This window comes from Raphanus sativus, chromosome 5, assembly GCF_000801105.2.
Source record: "Raphanus sativus cultivar WK10039 chromosome 5, ASM80110v3, whole genome shotgun sequence".
Lineage (NCBI taxonomy): Eukaryota > Viridiplantae > Streptophyta > Magnoliopsida > Brassicales > Brassicaceae > Raphanus > Raphanus sativus.
The window spans coordinates 35,149,977-35,169,977 of record NC_079515.1 but is presented as its reverse complement, the minus strand read 5'-3'; the positions used below and the strand labels follow the sequence as shown (position 1 = coordinate 35,169,977).

The 20,001-nt window shown below is 36.9% G+C and overlaps 2 protein-coding genes across 2 annotated transcripts; one reads left to right on the top strand and one right to left on the bottom strand.

Moving 5' to 3' along the window:
- Positions 1–3,097: 3,097 nt before the first annotated feature.
- Positions 3,098–3,700, bottom strand: LOC108861828 (40S ribosomal protein S11-3-like). Its single transcript, XM_018635797.2, has one exon. It carries the CDS (start codon positions 3,665–3,667, stop codon positions 3,188–3,190), a length of 480 nt encoding a protein of 159 aa, XP_018491299.1. The 5' UTR covers positions 3,668–3,700; the 3' UTR covers positions 3,098–3,187.
- Positions 3,701–8,388: 4,688 nt separating this feature from the next.
- On the top strand, positions 8,389–15,702 carry LOC108861824 (uncharacterized). Its single transcript, XM_057010852.1, is given in 12 exon segments — positions 8,389–8,545; positions 13,021–13,412; positions 13,494–13,567; positions 13,667–13,826; positions 13,926–13,950; positions 14,038–14,127; positions 14,213–14,395; positions 14,490–14,564; positions 14,644–14,713; positions 14,801–15,027; positions 15,172–15,245; positions 15,351–15,702. Coding segments are annotated over 11 exon segments (1,251 nt in total). The 5' UTR covers positions 8,389–8,545; positions 13,021–13,201; the 3' UTR covers positions 15,413–15,702.
- Positions 15,703–20,001: the final 4,299 nt, after the last annotated feature.

Below are 20,001 nucleotides of genomic sequence, written 5' to 3'. Positions count from 1 at the left end.
TGACTAGGGAAACTAACATGATTTTACTTATTTGAAATAAAAATTGTATTTAAATTTGGAAAATAAATATAATCTAATATATACACAAATAAATAACTGAACCAATAATTTAACAATATATTATTATTTAAACTAAATTTTATTTATTTTCATATATAAATTATAAAATAAGATAAAATTTATAATAAAATAAAAATATTAACTAATTGTTATAGTTTTTTTTGGTTGTGGCAGGAGATCAAGAGCTTTGCATGTTGTAAGACGTGTTAATTAGCCTTCTTAAAAATAGACACGTGAACATACACGAGGATAATTTTTTTTTGGTTAGGTTTTAAATTTTATTTTATTGTTCTGTGGAATTTGATTGTAAAACCGATTTTACTTGTACATACACATTACTGATAGGTTTATTGATTTACTGATTAACCGATTACGTGTATACATCCATAGTCTTGGACATAAGTTTTCACAATCTCAACAGACTTTCTTTGTAAAACCAATTTCACTTGTACACGCCCATTACTGATCGGTTTATTGTTGGGCTTAGTTAACAGAATTATTTGGTCGACAAAACAAATAAAATTACTGATAGATTTATTGATTTATCATTACTTCCAAAGAAGATTTTGATGTATCTATTCGAGATTTTTTTTCAGACAAACAGCGTAGTGTCCGATAAATTGTCACGTGTACGATAGATAACCGAACCGCACTATTTTTTAGTTCTCTTTACGGAAAATTCCATAAAAATACCCGAATTAAATTTTGTTAAGCTTTTTAATACCCAAACTTTTTTACTATTCAATTTAATACTTCAACTAATTATTTTATTCATTTTAATATCCAAACTTTTAAAACTGTGCCCACTTTAATACCCGAACTTTATTTATTTTAATAAAAATACTAATAAGTTTCAAATAAAATTTTTAAAAATCTCTAAAATTTACAAAATAAACTCAGAAAATTCTAAATTTTTTTGGTGTTTGAGAAATAAAAATAAATAAATAGTGTAAAATATTAAATTTTGTAATAAAATTTCCAAGTTTTAAATATTGTATTTAGTTTGTTTTCTGAAATAAAAAATGAAATTTATTGTTATCATTCAAATTCATTTATTTTTTGAAAAAATTAATTTTCCATGGTTTATCTACCTTCTTTTCTAAATCTTAAAATAAATTTAGAATTTTTAATATTTTTTTCTTAGATTTTTGATATTTTATTAAGTTTTATTTAAAACTTATTAGTATTTTTATTTAAATAAATAAAGTTTGGATATTAAAGTGGGTACAATGTTAAAAATTTGAGTATTAAAATGAGCAAATTAAATTAGTCGGAGTATTAAACTGGATAGTAAAAAAGTTTGAGTATTAAAAAGCTTAACAAAATTTAGTTCGGATATTTTTATAGAATTTTCCTTTCTCTTTATTACGCACAAGTTTGTCGTCCGAGTTTTATGGACCTAACTGGCTCACATCTAGATTTTTAGAACATCCTTAAAATGAGTTCAAGGTTTCAGAATACAACTTTAATTGTGAGAAAAGGCCTCAAAACAAGTTTGTGGCATATCTATATATGCTCATACGATTACATATATTTTGGTAAATGAACCACCGACGAAACTAACGATGTTATTGTTTGTAAAATTGCAGGTCATATAGTCGATCTTGTTGCTTTTTGTAGAATTGTTTGTAGAATTGCAGGTCAAATAGTAAATACGGACATAAACACAAACAAGAAGCACGCCAATCTTGTTGCTTTTTGACTATGTAGTCATCTTTGAGTTCGCCACCACCGAATAGTGCTCTATACAAACTCACCATCATAACCTTTTGCACGTTCCATCACTACTGTAGGATTATAAATTACTTGTGAGATTATTATTTGTTTTTCTTTTTAACAAACGATGAATTAAAGGCATGTGCATTGAGGATTTTAAATTCAGGTTCACACACTTCCCAAAGCAAAAAAGGTGAACTCTAGGTCTTGCAGGTTTATCCGTAAGAGGTGGGTTCACAACGACACGTGACGGCCTATGATTGGTTGGACTTTTTACTTTTTAATTTAAAAAAAAAAAACGAAAATAATAATAAAAAAATGAATTGGTGCACCTCTCCTAAATTTCACTAATGCATATGCCCTAAGAAGCAAGACTTTACAAATATAACTTGTGTGTGGTTGCACAATGTATTGAATGTTAGACCAATATCGTAATTTTGTTCGTGTCTCAGGTTTGATTCCTGTGTGACAACTTAAGACTTCGGCTTGGGCGTTTTATCTGGGCATGTGGGTAAGGTTGATTCGGGTCAGTGGGTTTGATTTTCAGCTAATTCAGATATTTTTTTTTAAATGCCAAAATGAAGTGAAAAATTACTGCTCGGTTTCACTAAGTTCTTTCAGTTTTGTTACTAAACTATACCGAAGTTTTAGTTCTTTTTTTGGTTAAGTAGTTTATTTTGGTTTAGTTTTGAGTAGTATTTTCAGTTAATTTGGATAATTTTGATTTGTTTGGTTTGAAATATTGATATAAATCTGTTTAGTTTTCTGAAATTTCAGTATCAAACTAACCGATCGTTTGGTTTGGTTCATAACCGCATGTCTAGTTGTGGTTTTGTTGATTTTTATTTTTATTAGGGAGCCTCTTGGCTCCAAGGTTGAACATGCCTTCCGGCTAACCCTGATATCTTGTAATAATTTCCAGTGGATATGAACTAAATTCACAATCCATATACCAAGTTTAGTTCGTAGGTGCAGAAAGCGAACTGCATACAATATTTATCTCTTTTGAAGATAAACAACAATATGAAGAATTTCCACACCAGTAGATGGAGATTCGATGTGACTACAACAGAAAATATAATGTTCACAAAAGACCATTGTTTATTTTGGCTGGCTTTTAAAATTGTGGGAGTAGCCATCGAAGGTCGATATATCCCCACCCATGCTTGAACAACAATAATCTATGTTTGCTTATTATGGACCGTTCGCAAAGAACCTTGGCTTTGAGACTTGAGAAGGACTTACGTGGACGCTAATGCATGGCGAAGCCTTTATTTTTTCCATTACGCAATGTTTTTTTTTTTTTTTTTTTTTTTGGAAAAACCAAGTCTCACACAAAGAGGGATCAACAAACAAAACATTCTGAAACATAAAATCGAAACAAAGAAATTCTCCATGACTTCAAAAACTATTACATTCCAGTGAATGCCTTCTTTGCAAAGGCAGATGCGCCGGCTGGGATCACCTTCAGCACATTGAACCTCACGGTCTTTGACAACGGCCTGCATTGGCCAATGATGACATGATCACCTTCTTTAACACGGAAGCAGGGTGAGACATGGGCAGGGATGTTGGAATGTCTCTTCTCGTATCTTTGATACTTCTTGACGAAGTGGAGATAGTTTCTGCGAACAATGATGGTTCTCTGCATCTTGGCACTGTGGCAAGTACCAGCTAAGATACGTCCTCTCACAGACACAGTTCCAGTGAATGGACACTTTTTGTCAATGTAATGTCCGTCAATGGCATCGCGGGGAGTCTTGAAACCCAAACCAATGTTCTTCCAGAAACGGTTTCCACCTTTGCCAGGCCTCTTTCCTTTCCCTGATTTCTTCGAGCTTAGGAACACCTTTGGTTGCTTTAGAAATGCCTTCTCTGTCTGTTCCGCCATGGCTACTAGTTGCTCCTCCTCCTGCTGCTTCTGCTCTCCTACGCAATGTTGTTGAATCAAAAATAAAAGGCTATTGACGTAAACAAATTACTTCAAAATAAATTCCAACGATTCAATAAATAACTAATAACAAGTGGGTGATGCATGATGGTCCATCTTCTTAGTGTGGTAGAAAGATAAGCAGCCACAACGACACCATAATTTGTTTAGTCAAAAAAAACTACACCATAAATTTGTCATGTATGGAAGCCTTCCTGTTTTTCTAGTTCTATTTTATCATTTGTATTTTGTATGGACAGTTTATATTAATTTTTTGACCTTGACATCTAGTGATTTTTATTAGTTTATCTATATAATACGCTAGACTAGTCTGACTAGATGAACGATTGTTTTTTTAAAAAGCCACTTAATTGATTATGAGTTAAAAAGAAAAAGAATTGTCAACAATGATTATGAAATTACGTGGTTTTTTTTCTTATCTGCTTAATCGAGTCCCTATTGAGCGCAACGCCTGGGAGTTTCGACGAGTTTGGGTCGGCGCGTGGCATCATGGGTTCGTGGGTTTAGGGAGGATGGACTGTTAGGTCCGTTTTGTTTGTTGTGGTTTGTTTGCCTTTTTATAAAGCTTCTGTTTGTATTTCGAATTTGGGTCTAGTCCCATTAATATAATCCATTAGACGGGGAAAAAATCGAGTCCCTATTGATTTCAAAGAGAATCGTGATATATTGAGCTCTCTTTATTTTAGGCCAAACAATGACCAGTAGCTACCAAAATTAGGATTTCTTATTAATTTAGGTTACTAAAAAATATATAATTTCTGTTAAAAACTTATCTAGTTTCTTAATTATTCTCTTAAACAATACTTTACCATTTTTTTATATTATCTTTGTTATTTGAAAGTTGACACATTCTATTAACAACAATCATAGGTTATATAAATAACGTATAATCTAAATAGTTAAAAAAAAAGAAGAGATAGTTCGAAATTAAAACAAAACTTATCAAAAAACTAAGATATATATATGTAACACACCCATTTCGATTATATTATTTCAATTATATTAGATCGCCTATATAAAAGTAACAAGAATTAATATAACTATATATGTTAGTCCTAGGTCTCGACACGGATCAAATATCCAGGGTTTTGAAGATGTTTGATTTGATTCGTATGTTATGGATATCTAATTTTTCGATTTGTTTTGCTTTGAAAAAATACGGATATTTAGAAAAATGGATATCTGAAAATAGATATTTACGGATATTTATGAATATTTACGGATATATTTTTTGTTTAGATTAGTATAAATAATCTTAAAAATTCGATATAAATTTGTTTTGTAAAATATGTTTTTGGATGATATATAAGATAAAATTAAAAGAAGTAATAAATCTATGTATCTTGTAAATTCTAAAAATTTAATTAATAATTATGATAACACAAAACTTAAGAAAAAAATATAATTATCATATTTTTATGCTTATGTCAAACTAAACTCAGCATGTCTGGTGCAAAAAAAAATCAGCATGCACTGAAATTATATGCTTATATCAAACTAAATTTAAGAAGATCCCCTTATCTTTGATTGCCTCTGCAACTAATAAGAAGATCGAGTCGTCAAACACCACACAGTTATTATGTACATGTTCTTTGTCAAATTTAGAAAAGACGAGTCAAATCTTTTAAAACACCCAAATTATAAGAATGATTTTTTTTATCCTCTCAGTTTCGTAATAATTGTTATTTTAACATTTTTCTTATTATATAAAAAGTACTCCCTCCGTTTCAAAATAATGTTATTCTAGAGTTTTCATACTTATTAAGAAAACACATAAATTTTGGTAATAAATGTATTATTTTAAGTGTATTGTTATTTTCTATGAATTTTAACCAATCAAAATTCATAAAATAAAATTGATCTCTTTGAAATTTGTAATTTATCATTACTATATACATTGAAAATGTAAAATATGGATCTTTTAGAAATAATTTTTTTTCTCTAAAATATAGATCATTCTTAAAATAGAGCAAGTATCATTTTACTATTCGAATACAAATTATAAGAACTGATCCTTTTTTACCAAAAAGATTGATAATTCCCCGCACTGAGATAACTTAATTAATAAAATTGCATAGTATTTTTTTGGCCTTGCTTGCTTGTTTGTGTGTTTTCTATGTCCTCCATTGCTTCGAAGTAAATGAATTTCCAACGTAACTCTGAGAAGACTCTTGTTTACTTAAGTATTTTCAGATGATTAATTGGTATTGCTTTTACATTCACGTATCCGAAAAATTTGATATTTTTGCTTAATATAATATTTATCAGGTTTGTTGGAACCACTACCTATCCATGAGTTATTATGGAATCCAATTTTACCATTCATAAGTGTTTTACCCAACTCTAAAGGGTTTGACTCTTTGACTCTATCATTGTGACTATGGATTGATTATCTAAATATGAAACAATTTGTGTTTTTTCCTAGCTAGATTACACTGCAGAAGAGGCGGCTAGAACATTCTTCAATTTTTTATAGCAAGACAAAAGACTACCGCAGAGTATTATGAGTGATCAAGACCATGTTTTACCGGAAAGTTATAGACAAAGTTATTCTAGATGCTCGCTATTGATCTCAGCTTTTTTGATAAACTTTCACCAGTAGACTAGCGAACATATTAAAAGGGTGAATGAAAGTGTTATTACATTATCTTATCCTAAGAGTAATAAGTGCGAGTTTACAGTGTATAGTGGCAGTTTTATCGGGGGTGGACAAGGAGCAAACATTCAAGAAGAATCCTTGATTTAATTGGTTTCATTTGGATAATCAATTTTTTGATTAAGTCAGATTCACAGTTATCAGTTATATTTTTACTGGATATTCAGTCCACACACAAATAAACAAATAGACAATTTAAAATATATCTTATTACAAAGAGAAAATATTACTTTTTAAAATGCTAATAACTAAAATAATTAATCTAATGAAAAAGTATTTTAACATATAAAATATAATAATAATATAATATATAATATTCTGTAAATATATGTTATAATAGATTAGAGCGGATATTTTTTTAAATATTAACATTTGTGATTTAATTCATTTTTACGGATATTATATATTAATATTTTTTTGGTAAGTTATAAATATTTGAATTTTTCGGTTCAAATCGATATGAATTACTGATCAAATCAAGTTTTATATATTTTCTCCACTCCTAATTTTTATGTTTTTAGGTCCGTGTTTAACCGATGGTTGGTTTCCAATTAGAGTTTTGAATGTCTTCAGTTAAAACTGATTTTATGATATATCTTTTTTTTGGTCAAAGGTTTGGATTTATAACTTCAGAAATCATACATTGTTTTGAGACATTAAAACAGAAAGAGCTTCTTTAGCAAGCCTATCAACAGTAAGGTTTACAGACCTTGAAATAACAACAAAAGATAAGATAGAGAAGAGAGGAATGAGGTGACTGATCTCATGGAGAAGTCCCGCTATCTCGTTCAGAACCATCCCTGATCGCAGGGCAGAAATTAAGACACTGGAATCCAATGATACTTTGAGTCGTGAGAGATCCGCATTGGTGGCGACTTGGAGAGCTTCACGGATGGCCAGAGCTTCCGCTGCTAGAGCTAAGCCAACATAAGGTCGAGAAGCAGCGCCTTTTATCTCCAATTTTGCTTGTTTATCATGTATCAACCAACCAAAACCTGTACATTTAGACTCAGTATTCCATGCACCATCAACCATACACACTGGTAGAGAAAAGTCAGTAGAGCTTAAAGAGCTCTTTTTTGGAATTGTTATGTCTTCAGGTTTAATCTTGGCAGTTTCTCACTCTTTTGCATCTTTGACAGCTTTGAATAAGGTTTCCTCAGCTGTATAATTCTTGTCATCAAACATCTTTTTGTTCCTTGCTGTCCAAAAATTCCAGAGATTCCAGAGATTTTATGACATATCTGGTTTGAAATTTTACATCCATTAAGGGATCCAGTTTGGGCTTTATTTTATTTCTATACTTATTTTGTTACTATCTTTGTTTTCTGAATTATAACATCTAAAATCCCCAAAACATTTGAATATGAAGTTTTGATAAACATCATATTGCGTATATGTTACTAAAGCTTGTTTTTAAAATAGTATGTGTGTTTTCAATTATTTTTTACTTGATTTTTTCTAGAATGTTTTTGCCATCGAAGCGTATTTCAAGGCCAAAAATAGTTAATTCCAGACAAAAGATATACCAAGAATCAATTGTCAATTTATCGAAAATAAAATAATTAAGAAAATTAAAAAAAAATAGAGATATACGGTACAATAATTGATCACAGAGCACGTTCATGTATAACAATAATAGAATTCCATAAAGAACAAATCTGAACAAATCTTAAGGCAGCCTACTATTTTAATGGTTTTCTGGTAAAGTAGTTACATGGCTAATTAGGCAAAACACATTATTACTACATAGTTATTTTTGTCAACACACCGGGTTTCTCTTTATTATTACTATCACAAATTATGACAAATATTGAATGATATTTTTTGTGGCACGGAGATACGAGAGGATAGTAGCGGAAAGAAGAAGCTAACGGCGGGAAAGCAAAGAGAAAAATATTTTTAAGTAAAAAAATTGAGCAAAACAAAAGGATATTCCAAAAGGAAAAGCTGTGTATGGTATGTATGTATTTGTAGATTTGTATATAAGTTATAAGGGCTGCCTGCTTAAAGTAAACAATTTCTCTGTCTTGTTTTCACATTTCTCTATCTATCTCAGATTCGATCATTGTTCTTCTTCTTCTTGTTTGGTTTCATATTTACAAGAAAGCTTGGGGAAGAACACGCACATCATTCTCCAGATCTGATCTCGTAAATCACAGGTTCTCTTCCTCTCTATGAGCTCCTCTTTTGTTCGTCCTTTATGAGATTCAAAAACATTTGCATGTGCTTGAATATATGTCTCCGGGAAAGTGAAAAATGGCAACGAAGTCAGTTCTGGGTGTGATGCAAATAATTGATTCGCTCCGAGTGTAAATTCAATCCATGTAAACTCGAATTAGTTTTTCACTCATGTAATTTTCCCTCGTTAATCGTTACTGAACGGCGATTTTCAAAAGATGATCGGCGGAGACAGAAAGGGACCACTCGTTCTTCACTTTTCTCTTTTTCACTATTTGCTTTCAGCTAATTGTCTCTCTTTGCCAAAACAATTAGCCGTAACTCAAACATAATTATGAACTAAACTATATGTTTATGCTAAAACGCAACATAAGAGTAATTAAGGGCCGTAAGGCCAAGACAACGAGCTATTCGTGTTTCTTTTTTGACTCAGTTTCTGCAGCCAAAGATTTCAAATTGAGTCAAAAAGAAACGCGAAAATAGTTATCGTCTATTGGTTGCCCATGTAACTCTGTGGAGTCAATAAAAACACAATCACGTGTTGTTTAAAATTAAGTAAAACGTGTTTATATAGTTTTCTAATACTCCCTCCCATATTTTAGAAGAAGGTTTTTTGTTTCAAAATAGAAAATGTTTTGAGCTTTTAGAATTAATTTTTTTTTTTTTGCTAAATTATAAATATCATATATGAATAAAAGATAGTACATAAGACATCTTAGAGGTGAACCATTTTGGCAAAAAACAAAATAAAAAACAAGATGGACACAATTTGAAACCGGGAGCAATAAAAACCTAACTTAGCCACAAAGCCATTAAAGGTTCAAACCGCTTTCTTTTTCTCCTTGCTGAGATTATATTTCGGATCTCCCTGTCGATGTTGTTGAACACAGTCTTCGATGGGATGGTAGTTTGGTTGTGAACCAGATTATTCCTCTGTTTCCATAAGTGGTAGATCATCGAATGAACCACCAGCTTACGCAAGAGTAGTAATCTGGCAGACGATGCAGCTCTTATCCAGGAGAGAAGCTCTTGCCAGTTAGTGATGTTTGCTGCAGGAGATTGACATCTGATGAACGCCTCGCGCCAAACTTCACGGCTGTATACACATGACAGCAGTAAGTGGTCTCTGATTTCTTCAGAGTTAGCACAAAACGGACAGAGTGAGGAGATCGGTAAGCCCCAAGCAGCCAATCGAGTTCTCGTTGGCAGCCTGTCATAGTTAGCAATCCACATTGTAAAGCTCAGCTTCGGTACAGCGCATTTGAACCAGATTTCCTGCGCCCATTGCTTAACGTCTTGCCTCGGTCTGAGTACTTCCCATGTTGTGGTGGACCTGAAAACACGTACAGAAGAATCACCAGCAACCCAATCATACGAGTCATCAATATCAATAGATAAAGGAGGACTTAGCGTAGTAAGATAGGCATGTAAGTCAAGTTCGCTCTGTGATCTTGGGTGAGGCAGTGACCAGTTTGAGCCCGTGATAGCATCCTTTACCACAGCCTCCTTGTTAAGGCGAAGAGCTCTCGGACCAGCAGGGCCGATGTGAGTGATTAGCTGACCCAATGGAGTCCAAGGATCAAACCAAAAACTTATACTCGGTCCATTTCCCAGAATTGGTTTACAAAATTGAAGCGCTAGCGATCTTAACTCAAGTAACTTTCTCCAAGCCCAAGAATCTTCCGGAGAGGCTGTTATTGACCAAAGTGAGTGACCTTTCAGATGCGTGCTGCTGTGCCATTCAACCCACAAGGATGGAGATTTAGAAAGTATCAACCAGATAAACTTTAGGCATAAGACCAGGTTCCAAGTCGTGAAGCTTCTTAACCCGAGACCTCCTTCCTCCTTTGGGAGACATACTGTGCTCCATGCGACTTTAGCAATGCTTCTCTTATCAACATCACCAGACCAGAGAAACCTAGAGCAAAGAGATTCAATGGTCGAGATGCATCCTTTAGGTAGAATGAAAGCTGATAGCCAGAAATTAACCGTGCTAAAAATGACTGTTTAAAATTATATCTTAAAAATTTAAATTTAAATTTATTAGAAACTGTACAACCAATTAATTTTTAAACTTTTTAAAATTATATCTTAAAAAAAAATTTAATGAAAATAAGTAAAAAAAAAAAATTTCTGCAGTACTCTAAATCATCATATATTATGAAATGGAGGAAACAATTTATTTTTTACTCTATGGTGTTTATGGTTAACTGCTACTCATCTATGGTGTGGACTATTTCGTGTCTATTATACACTGTTTAATCTGAAATGACTTGTTTGAAACAAAAACACGAATTTGATGGTAGGTTATTTAGAAGACGATTGTTTTTTTTTTAACTTAGAGTATTTTCAATGTACAACTCTATATTTTTCTCTAAAATAGAAATTTTTATAATAGAGGTTAATTTGCTCCAATGTACATCTCTATAATAGAGTTCTTCTAATTTAGAAGAAAATATAGAGGAATCTCACTTTTTGAGAAAAATATAGAGGAATCTCACTTTTTCCTTCTATATTTAGAGATGAAAATGGTAAATCTCTATATTTTCCTATATAGATAGAAGAACTCTATTATAGAGACTTTTTTTTTTGAACAACTAACTCAATTATAGAGACATACATTGGAGCAAATCGATTTTTATAATAGAGTTTTTCTATTTTAGAAAAAATATGAAGATATAAATAGAGGTGGGTTGAAGATGGTCTTAGAAGACGATTGTTGAGAAATAAGATATCGATTTCAGAAAAAAGGATATCGTCAAAAAACTAGTTATGAAAGCCTTATTTCTTATATGACTCATGTGTGATTATGAATGTGTCCTCCTTAAGTCAGATCTCTTTTATTTATAGCTGGCTTATTTTCTTTTTTCCTTATCGAGTTCGAGTTCGGTCTACTTAATCGTCCTTGCTGATGGATGTAATCCATCTCCAACATAACATATACTAACAATCAATATTTGATTTAAGAACGTTAGAGTTAGTACTGTATAAGGAACGATTCCCGGACTCTAAATAAGCTTCTAAGCATTCTTATGATTACTCTACTACCTAGATTACAAATACCAATACTTCAGTCCTCCACATGCGATCTCATATCTTAGGGTTGAGTTTCTTATTATTTACTGACTCTAAGTTTCATATTTATATTTTAATTATGCACTAGTATTTGTAGTCGCAAGGCCATGTTTCATTTACTCCAAGTCTATATGAACGTAGAAGCATGAGATAAGCTTAAATAAATTCCATTTACAAAGTCCTGTTAAAAGTTGTGTTTGTATATATATATGTAAGGGTAAAGGGGGTGTTAAACCAAGCTAATTCATCTCCATATAATATGTTATATAATTGGTTGTAAAGCTATACATTTGCTGCTATGACCTATATGACTTGCCTCCACGGTAATTCAAAACCAAGTAAGTCTTGCCTTGGTTGACACTAGGCCTAGTTGACTCCATTGGTGACTTGGTGTTATGTTCTAGGGACATTGGAACTTTGAAGTTCAGGATTCGATAATTTACATAAAGTAAATGAAATATTTATCTAAATAATAATAAAAGTTCTGAAGATTTATAATTTATGTTAACTTATCACAATATTATAGATGACGTTTTTCTTTCTTAATTTTTTATGGGCGGATAGATTAACAAATTATCCCCACTTTGTTTCTTCAGAATAGTTTTAAGTGGAGGCATGTGTCTCCACTCCAATAAGTGGACCTGTGAAGCCCAAAAGGGTATCTGATGTTGCTGCTCACCATTACCCATTCAGATTCGTAAGAGATGATAATATTCGTTTGCCCAAAACTATCCGTACCACCACATTTCTTTTCGAGTCCAAAGTTTCATATATCTCTATCAGATCTCATACTTTTTATCGTTCTCTTTTGATCTCTTTACCTTTTGTTTCTTTGTCACAATTAAAGTCTTTTGGGTGCTTCTTTGTATAACCACACCTCTTCTTCTGATTTTAATACTTTATCAGTTCCTGCCGAATCTCGACTTTGGGAGTTCAAAGTCTTAAGAATCTTGACTGTCCTCGAGATTACAGCTTGCTTTTTAAGTTTGGTATTTTTTTTTGTCTTTTGTTCTTTATCATTTTCACATGGTTAAGGTTCAAAGTTTCAAGTGAACAAAAAAAAAAGGTTCAAAGTTTCAACCGTGGTTTAAAATGAGCCATCTATTGTGGATTCTCGTTGACGCATATAAAAGTTGCCTTTTCAGGTTAGGTAAAATAAGGGAAGGAGTTACTTGCAGTATACGTATTCTCTGTCAGGTTCTGTAGAACAAAAAAATTGAAATGGATTCTGTGTGACTATTATGAGGATACGCTTCATATGTTTCTCATGTAAAACAATAATTTTCTTCTTAATATCTACATATGGTTATTGCCTCTTTTTAAAAATGAAATTGGATTCTTACCCTTTGCTTCTTTCTTTTGTATTGTTCTTTTTTCATAGATTTTGATCTGAAGGAAGAAAATTCATCAAATTTCTCGCTCATGTGTTCCCTTTTTCGTTCTTGATGATTCCTTCCGCTACAAGAAACTGAGTTCTGATGCATAATCCTCCCCTCTGTTTCTTGAATCTTGAATCTTCTAATGTGATGAAGAGGAGAAAAGTCTAGCAAGTCTAAGGAGTTATGGAGACTGGTACAAGCACTACCAACAGTGCAAGCAGCAGCGGAAACGATAGCTACGAATCAATCAAGAATGGATCATGGTTTAATCAGTTTCGCAATGGCTGCAATCCCTGGATGGCTAGATATGCATACGGTCTGATCTTCCTCATCGCTAATCTACTAGCTTGGGCTGCTCGTGATTATGGCCAGCGTGCCTTAAAAGAAGTGACAAGTATGTCCCACCAAATTAGGTTTCAATCTAGTTCCTTGTCTTACAAGTCTCATACAATTCCTCTGTTTTTCTAAATTGCAGAATTCAAGAATTGTAAAGGTGGAGAAAACTGTTTGGGGACAGAAGGAGTCTTAAGGGTTAGCTTGGGATGTTTTGTATCCTTTCTTGAATCAGTCTTGAATACTATATGTTTACTAATTCATGTTACAACACTTTAACCGAAAATGTTTAGGGCTTAACCGTAAAATCCTCAGTTGTTCTATTTCGTTATGTTTCTATCAACACTTGGCACGTCGAAAACTCACTCATCAAGAGATAAATGGCATTCGGGATGGTGGTCGGCTAAGCTTATCATGTGGCCTGTCTTAACCATCATTCCTTTCTTGCTTCCTTCCACCATTATTCAGCTTTACGGTAAGGCTTGAGAGGAGGAATTCATCTTCTAGTACTCTCTCTAATTCAAACGGCATGACAAGTGATTAAAAGGTTTCTTTTCTTCTGTTTGATCCGCAGGAGAGGTTGCCCATTTTGGTGCAGGGTAAGATTGATCTGTCTAATTTTCACATAATATATTTACATATGATGTGAAACCCTCTAATAGTAATGTTTTGTTGTTTCTTTATAGGGTATTTCTACTGATACAGCTAATTAGTGTGATCAGTTTCATTACATGGCTTAACGAATGCTATCAGTCCAAAAAAGACGCAGAAAGATGGTTAGTTTTGATTTACGAAAAAGTTTTATTTTTCCAATATATTATTTCTAATCAAGCAACACGGTCTAAATGTTTATGTTTGTAGCCATGTCCATGTGATGCTACTAGCAACTACTTCATACACAGTGTGTATAGTTGGGTTAATTTTGATGTACATTTGGTACGCGCCTGATTCTTCATGTCTTCTCAATATATTCTTCATAACTTGGACGTTGTTCCTCCTCCAACTCATGACAAGCATTGCTCTTCACCCTAAAGTAAGTCTTTTGTTAACCATTACAATCAAACAGTTGTGTCATGTACGTGTGTATTCTGGATGTTTGAAGTTATTAAGATGTGTTTGTGGTTGCCAATACAAATAGGTGAATGCTGGGATACTTGACTCCGGCTCTTATGGGACTCTATGTCGTGTTTATCTGCTGGTGCGCTATTCGAAGGTATGTTATATTCAAACAAATACCAAAAACACCGCATTAATTTATTTAATTTGGTTTGCCCCAACATAATGTTGTGCAGTGAACCGGTGGGAGAAAGCTGCAACAGAAAAGCAGCAGAGTCAAACAGAACGGACTGGCTTACCATTATTGTATACTTTTTCAACACCTTAATTAATACCCCTTTTTCTTCAGTTTCATGCAAAAGTAATAGGCTAATTCTGAATAACATTGTGCAGAGCTTCGTGGTTGCGTTACTTGCAATGGTTATTGCGACATTTTCAACGGGAATAGACTCTCAGTGTTTCCAATTCAAGAAAGACTCGAACAGCCAAGGAGATGAAGTAGAAGAGGAGGAAGATGATGTTCCATATGGATACGGATTCTTTCATTTTGTATTTGCGACAGGAGCAATGTACTTTGCTATGCTACTCATTGGTTGGAACACTCATCACCCCATGAAAAAGTAAAAGCTTTTCTCATCTTTATTCGTACATTCAATGCACATATACACAAAAACACACAATTAACCTATGAGGTTTTGTAAGACTTTATAGCCTCCGTATAAGCTCAAGACTTCAACTTAGACTATCTTCTTTTTTCCGTTTAGGTGGACAATAGACGTGGGATGGACGAGTACTTGGGTAAGGATTGTGAACGAGTGGCTTGCGGTTTGCGTATACAGTAAGTAAATAGAAGGGAGAGACAGTTTGAATGCATTTATCCTTAAAATTTAAACTCCAAGATTAGGAGACAGTTTTAATGTTCTGTTGATAAATGTTATGACAGTATGGATGCTGGTGGCTCCAATCATACTGAAGAGCAGAAGACAAAGGACAACTGAAGCATAAGGAGATGGAGAGATTTTGGGAAAATGACAAAGACTGTCGTTTTTTATATATTCTCTCCTTATGTGGGATAGAACTACACCGACTAATTCATCTACGGCGCCCAAGATGGAAGGCAAACCTGCTCTCATCTAATGGGGCTTGGTAGACGATTAAAGATTGTAAAATTTTCAGAAATCATATATTTGTAAGTAGATTTATAGGAAACTGGATACAAATATAGTTATGAATTATTTATAATCATATATGTGATCTTAAAAGTTTGGATTATTCCAACAAGGATCGTGTCCGTATATATGATGCTTTTACACAAACTTAACTTACATATCAGCTGGTAAGACTAGAAACGATAAAATTGGGAAACCAATATACTAAATATAGTAATAATCATGCATCATACTATAATTTTATCTTCTAACACCACATGATTCTATTTATTTGTCACTACCACATTTCACAACTTCACATACTTACACTTACATGACATTTGGATTGGTTGTCATTGTTGGGGTCAAAAACGGTTATCTCGAAATCAACGGCTAAGTCTATTTGTCATACGAAAGTATAAGGAAGAAACGGGAAGTGATCTAAGTTTGGATAGGCCGAACGACAAGGAATCCGCCTTGAAACTTCAAAGAGCCCGTTCTCTCAAACCGTGAGGACCCAGAGAACGATCAAGATATCAAATCGAAGCCCTCGTCGAGACGCACGTGCTGGTCCTGGCCGCCGGCGGCTAGCCCCCGTGCTGGTCCTGGCCGCCGGGCGGCTAAGCCCCCGTGCTGGTCCTTGCCGCCGGGAAACTTCAAAGAGCCCGTTCTCTCAAACCGTGAGGACCCAGAAAACGATCAACATATCAAATCGAAGCCCTCGTCGAGACGCACGTGCTGGTCGTAGCCGCCGGGCGGCTAGCCCCCGTGCTGGCCGTGGCCGCCGGCGGCTAGCGCCCGTGCTGGCCGTGGCCGCCGGGCGGCTAGCCCCGTGCTGGCCGTGGCCGCCGGCGGCTAGCGCCCGTGCTGGCCGTGGCCGCCGGGCGGCTAGCCCCGTGCTGGCCGTGGCCGCCGGCGGCTAGCGCCCGTGCTGGCCATGACCGCCGGGCGGCTAGCCCCGTGCTGGCTCGGGTCTTCGGATAACGATCTTCGGTACACGAATCCCAGTCCCCGGCAGTCTGAAGTTTGTACTTTGAGTTTTTCTCAAGTCCTTGCAGGACGAATCATCGAGATTCCGTGTACGAAACTCCAGTCCTTACTCCAATCAAAGACCGTCGGAAACACTTCGGAAACTCGTAAGGTATCAACCGGAAGGAAGATCTTAAATTCTTCGTACGAAACAGCGATGGTTATCTTAAGACACCACTCGTCTCAACTCTACGAATGAATGAAGAACTTCCGGAGAGATCGTAGAAAACCACGGAAGTCCTGGAAACGGCCCGAAAGGGACTAAACACGATCGGACAGTCCGTTTACGATTATCTGAGATAGATACGACGATTTACGTTTATCTTTGCATAGCGAGATAAATGCTAAATTTCCGGAAGGATAAATGTCAAGTTTCCCGAAGATAAATGTCAAGTTTCCCGATGAAAGCCGACGAAAATGGAAAGAAGCCCGCCTTGCGGCCCAGGAGGAGAATAGACCGTCATAAGAAGGAGTATATAAAGGAGCTTTGGGAGAGGAAGAAAGGCAGAGCGAAAATCATTAAGAGAGAGAGAAATCCGAGATTGGAGACCTAGAAAGCTCCTGTTAGGTTAAGAACTTAGAATTTAGGCGGTAGACTAGCAAGGTAGGACCTAGAACGTCCGGCCGCCTCTCGTTCTATTTTCATCTTGTCCGCAGGCTCCTGTCTCTCTCGGAAGGATCTAACAATCCTTTTACTTAGAGTTCCGCTCATAGAAACCCTAGGCGTTATTCTCGACACGCCCGTTTCTATGACAAACGCTCATACTAGACGAACTCCGCCAGGCAGTTCGATCTCTTGTTCAAATCTTTCCAACTGAACTACGTCCGACTTGATCCTCGAAAGGGGTACGTAGGCAGCCTTTCTCAAGGTCCAGTCCCAACTCTTAACAAAACCCTTGTTGTACTTAGAGTTCCGCACATAGAAACCCTAGGCATTATTCTCGACATGCCCGTTTCTATGACTAACGCTCGTACTAGACGAACTCCGCCAGGCAGTTCGATCTCTTGTTCAAACAACTCCAACTGAACTACGTCCGACTTGATCCTCGAAAGGGGTACGTAGGCAGCCTTCCTTAAGGTCCAGTCTCAAATCTTAATAAAACATTTCCGCATTTATTTGATCACTTGTCGTTGGTTGTCGCAGAGAATCCGGACCTTCAGGGAAAGTTAGGTTTACTTAGCTTTCCTCCGATTTACTTACTTAAAATCGACAGTGCGAATTTCGGTTCCCACAGTTTGGCGCTAGAAGGAGGGGGGGTCGGATTCTCTTACTCAAAAACCTACGATTGGTAACAACAGCATGGCCACATCACCTGTCCGCAACATCGTGTCATTCGGGGACAGAGCAACGGCTGGTCAAGCCAAACCTCACGACGAACTCCTCGTTATCAGACTAACGATCCAGGACATCGACGTAGCAAGAATATTGGTCGACACCGGATGCTTGACAAATATTATATATAAGAACGCTCTCGAGAGGATGGGAATCGACCTAAGCGCTATCACGGACGATCCCAACCCAATAATCGGACTCTCAGGAAACATCACAATGACCCTCGGCTCAGTCGATCTCTCGGTCAGAGCCGGGAGCGTCACGAAGATGGTGGAGTTTTTGGTAGTCGACGGTCCAGCAGCATATAACGCGATCGTCGGGACTCCGTGGTTAAATTCCTTGCGAGCAATCCCCTCGACTTTCCATCTGTGCCTCAAATTTCCGACCCTCCTCAGAGTTGAAACAATACAAGGAGATCGTAAAGCGCCGCAAGTCTGCTTGGCCGCTGGGTTAAAACGAAAAAACTCTGAGTCCGAAACTAACCCAAAAAAGCAAGCAACTCACGAACCAGCATCGCAGGACCCTCCAGAAATCTTCTGGCAGTCGCAAAGAGCTGAGGTCCTGGAAGGAAAACGTGAGCCCACTTGCGAACCAGTAATTTCGGTCTGCCTCGACGAGACTAACCCAGAGCGGTGCGTGGAGATTGGAGCCAATCTCCGCAATCTATTGAAAGCAGAACTCACCGCATGTCTCAAGAAGAACCTTAAATGGCAAGTGTGCGTCGACTTTACTGATCTCAACAAAGCATGCCCGAAGGATTGTTTTCCGCTTCCGCACATCGACCGTCTGGTCGAGACAACCGCAGGAAACAAACTCCTATCGTCCATGGACACAACCCCCTCGTTTGGGATTATCTAAGAAAGACTTCGGTAAAATTCATAAAAAGACTTGGTAATGGAGACGGATTCCTGCCTGCCGTATAAAACGGCTATGGTTAGCTTGAACACCAGTTGCCTTAACTATACGGGGAATTGAAACCTTTCGGAAAAACCAGCGTCACATCGACGGCTTTTTCTAAAGAAAAATCGTAAAAACGTCTAAGGCCCAAGACAGCCCAAAAGGGGCCCGAATCACGGCTAAACGACCCACATACGATTTTAGGAAGGATCGAGCCCAAAGCTGATATGACGGTCTGATTACCAAGTAGAGTTTCGACTGAAAATGCTTTTTAGAATTTCTCCTGGAAATCGCGGAGAAACCCCAAACTACTCATGAAACAGAAAGCACGACTGATCGGGTTACCAATCAGCGTTTCTAATGATAAAATTCGATAACATTTTACGGAACACCTTTCGTAAAATAAATTCTCGAAAATATTTTACGAGACAGCTTTTGCATGATTAAACTCGACAACATTTTACAAAACAGTTTCCGTAAAATTAACTCGACAACATTTTGTGAAATAACTCTCGTAAAATAAAAGGTCAACAACGTTCTAAGAAACATTTTCTACACAAGGAAAAACCTACGGAAAACAAACAAGAACGCAAAAACACGCACAAGTCGAAGGAACCGAGCAGCCAACTCCGGTCGTGGCCGTGGCCGCCGGGCGGCTAGCCCCGTGCTGGCCGTGGCCGCTGGCGGCTGGCGCCCGTGCTGGCCGTGGCCGCCGGGCGGCTAGCCCCGTGCTGGCCGTGGCCGCCGGGCGGCTAGCCCCGTGCTGGCCGTGGCCGCCGGCGGCTAGCCCCGTGCTGGCCGTGGCCGCCGGCGGCTAGCCCCGTGCTGGCCGTGGCCGCCGGCGGCTAGCGCCCGTGCTGGCCGTGGCCGCCGGGCGGCTAGCCCGTGCTGGCCATGGCCGCCGGCGGCTAGCGCCCGTGCTGGCCGTGGCCGCCGGCGGCTAGCCCCGCACTGGCCGTGGCCGCCGGCGGCTAGCGCCCGTGCTGGCCGTGGTCGCCGGGCGGCTAGCCCCGTGCTGGCTCGGGTCGTCGGACGGCTAGTCTTCGTGCGTAAGTTCTAGGCCCCCGGGTCGTCAGAAATCCGTGTTTTGCGACTTTCCGAGATCCCGCAAAACAAACTCCTTTTCTTGCTCCAAGATTTCGAAGAATCCATAAGACGTCAACGGACAGGAAAACTTCGTATAAAAC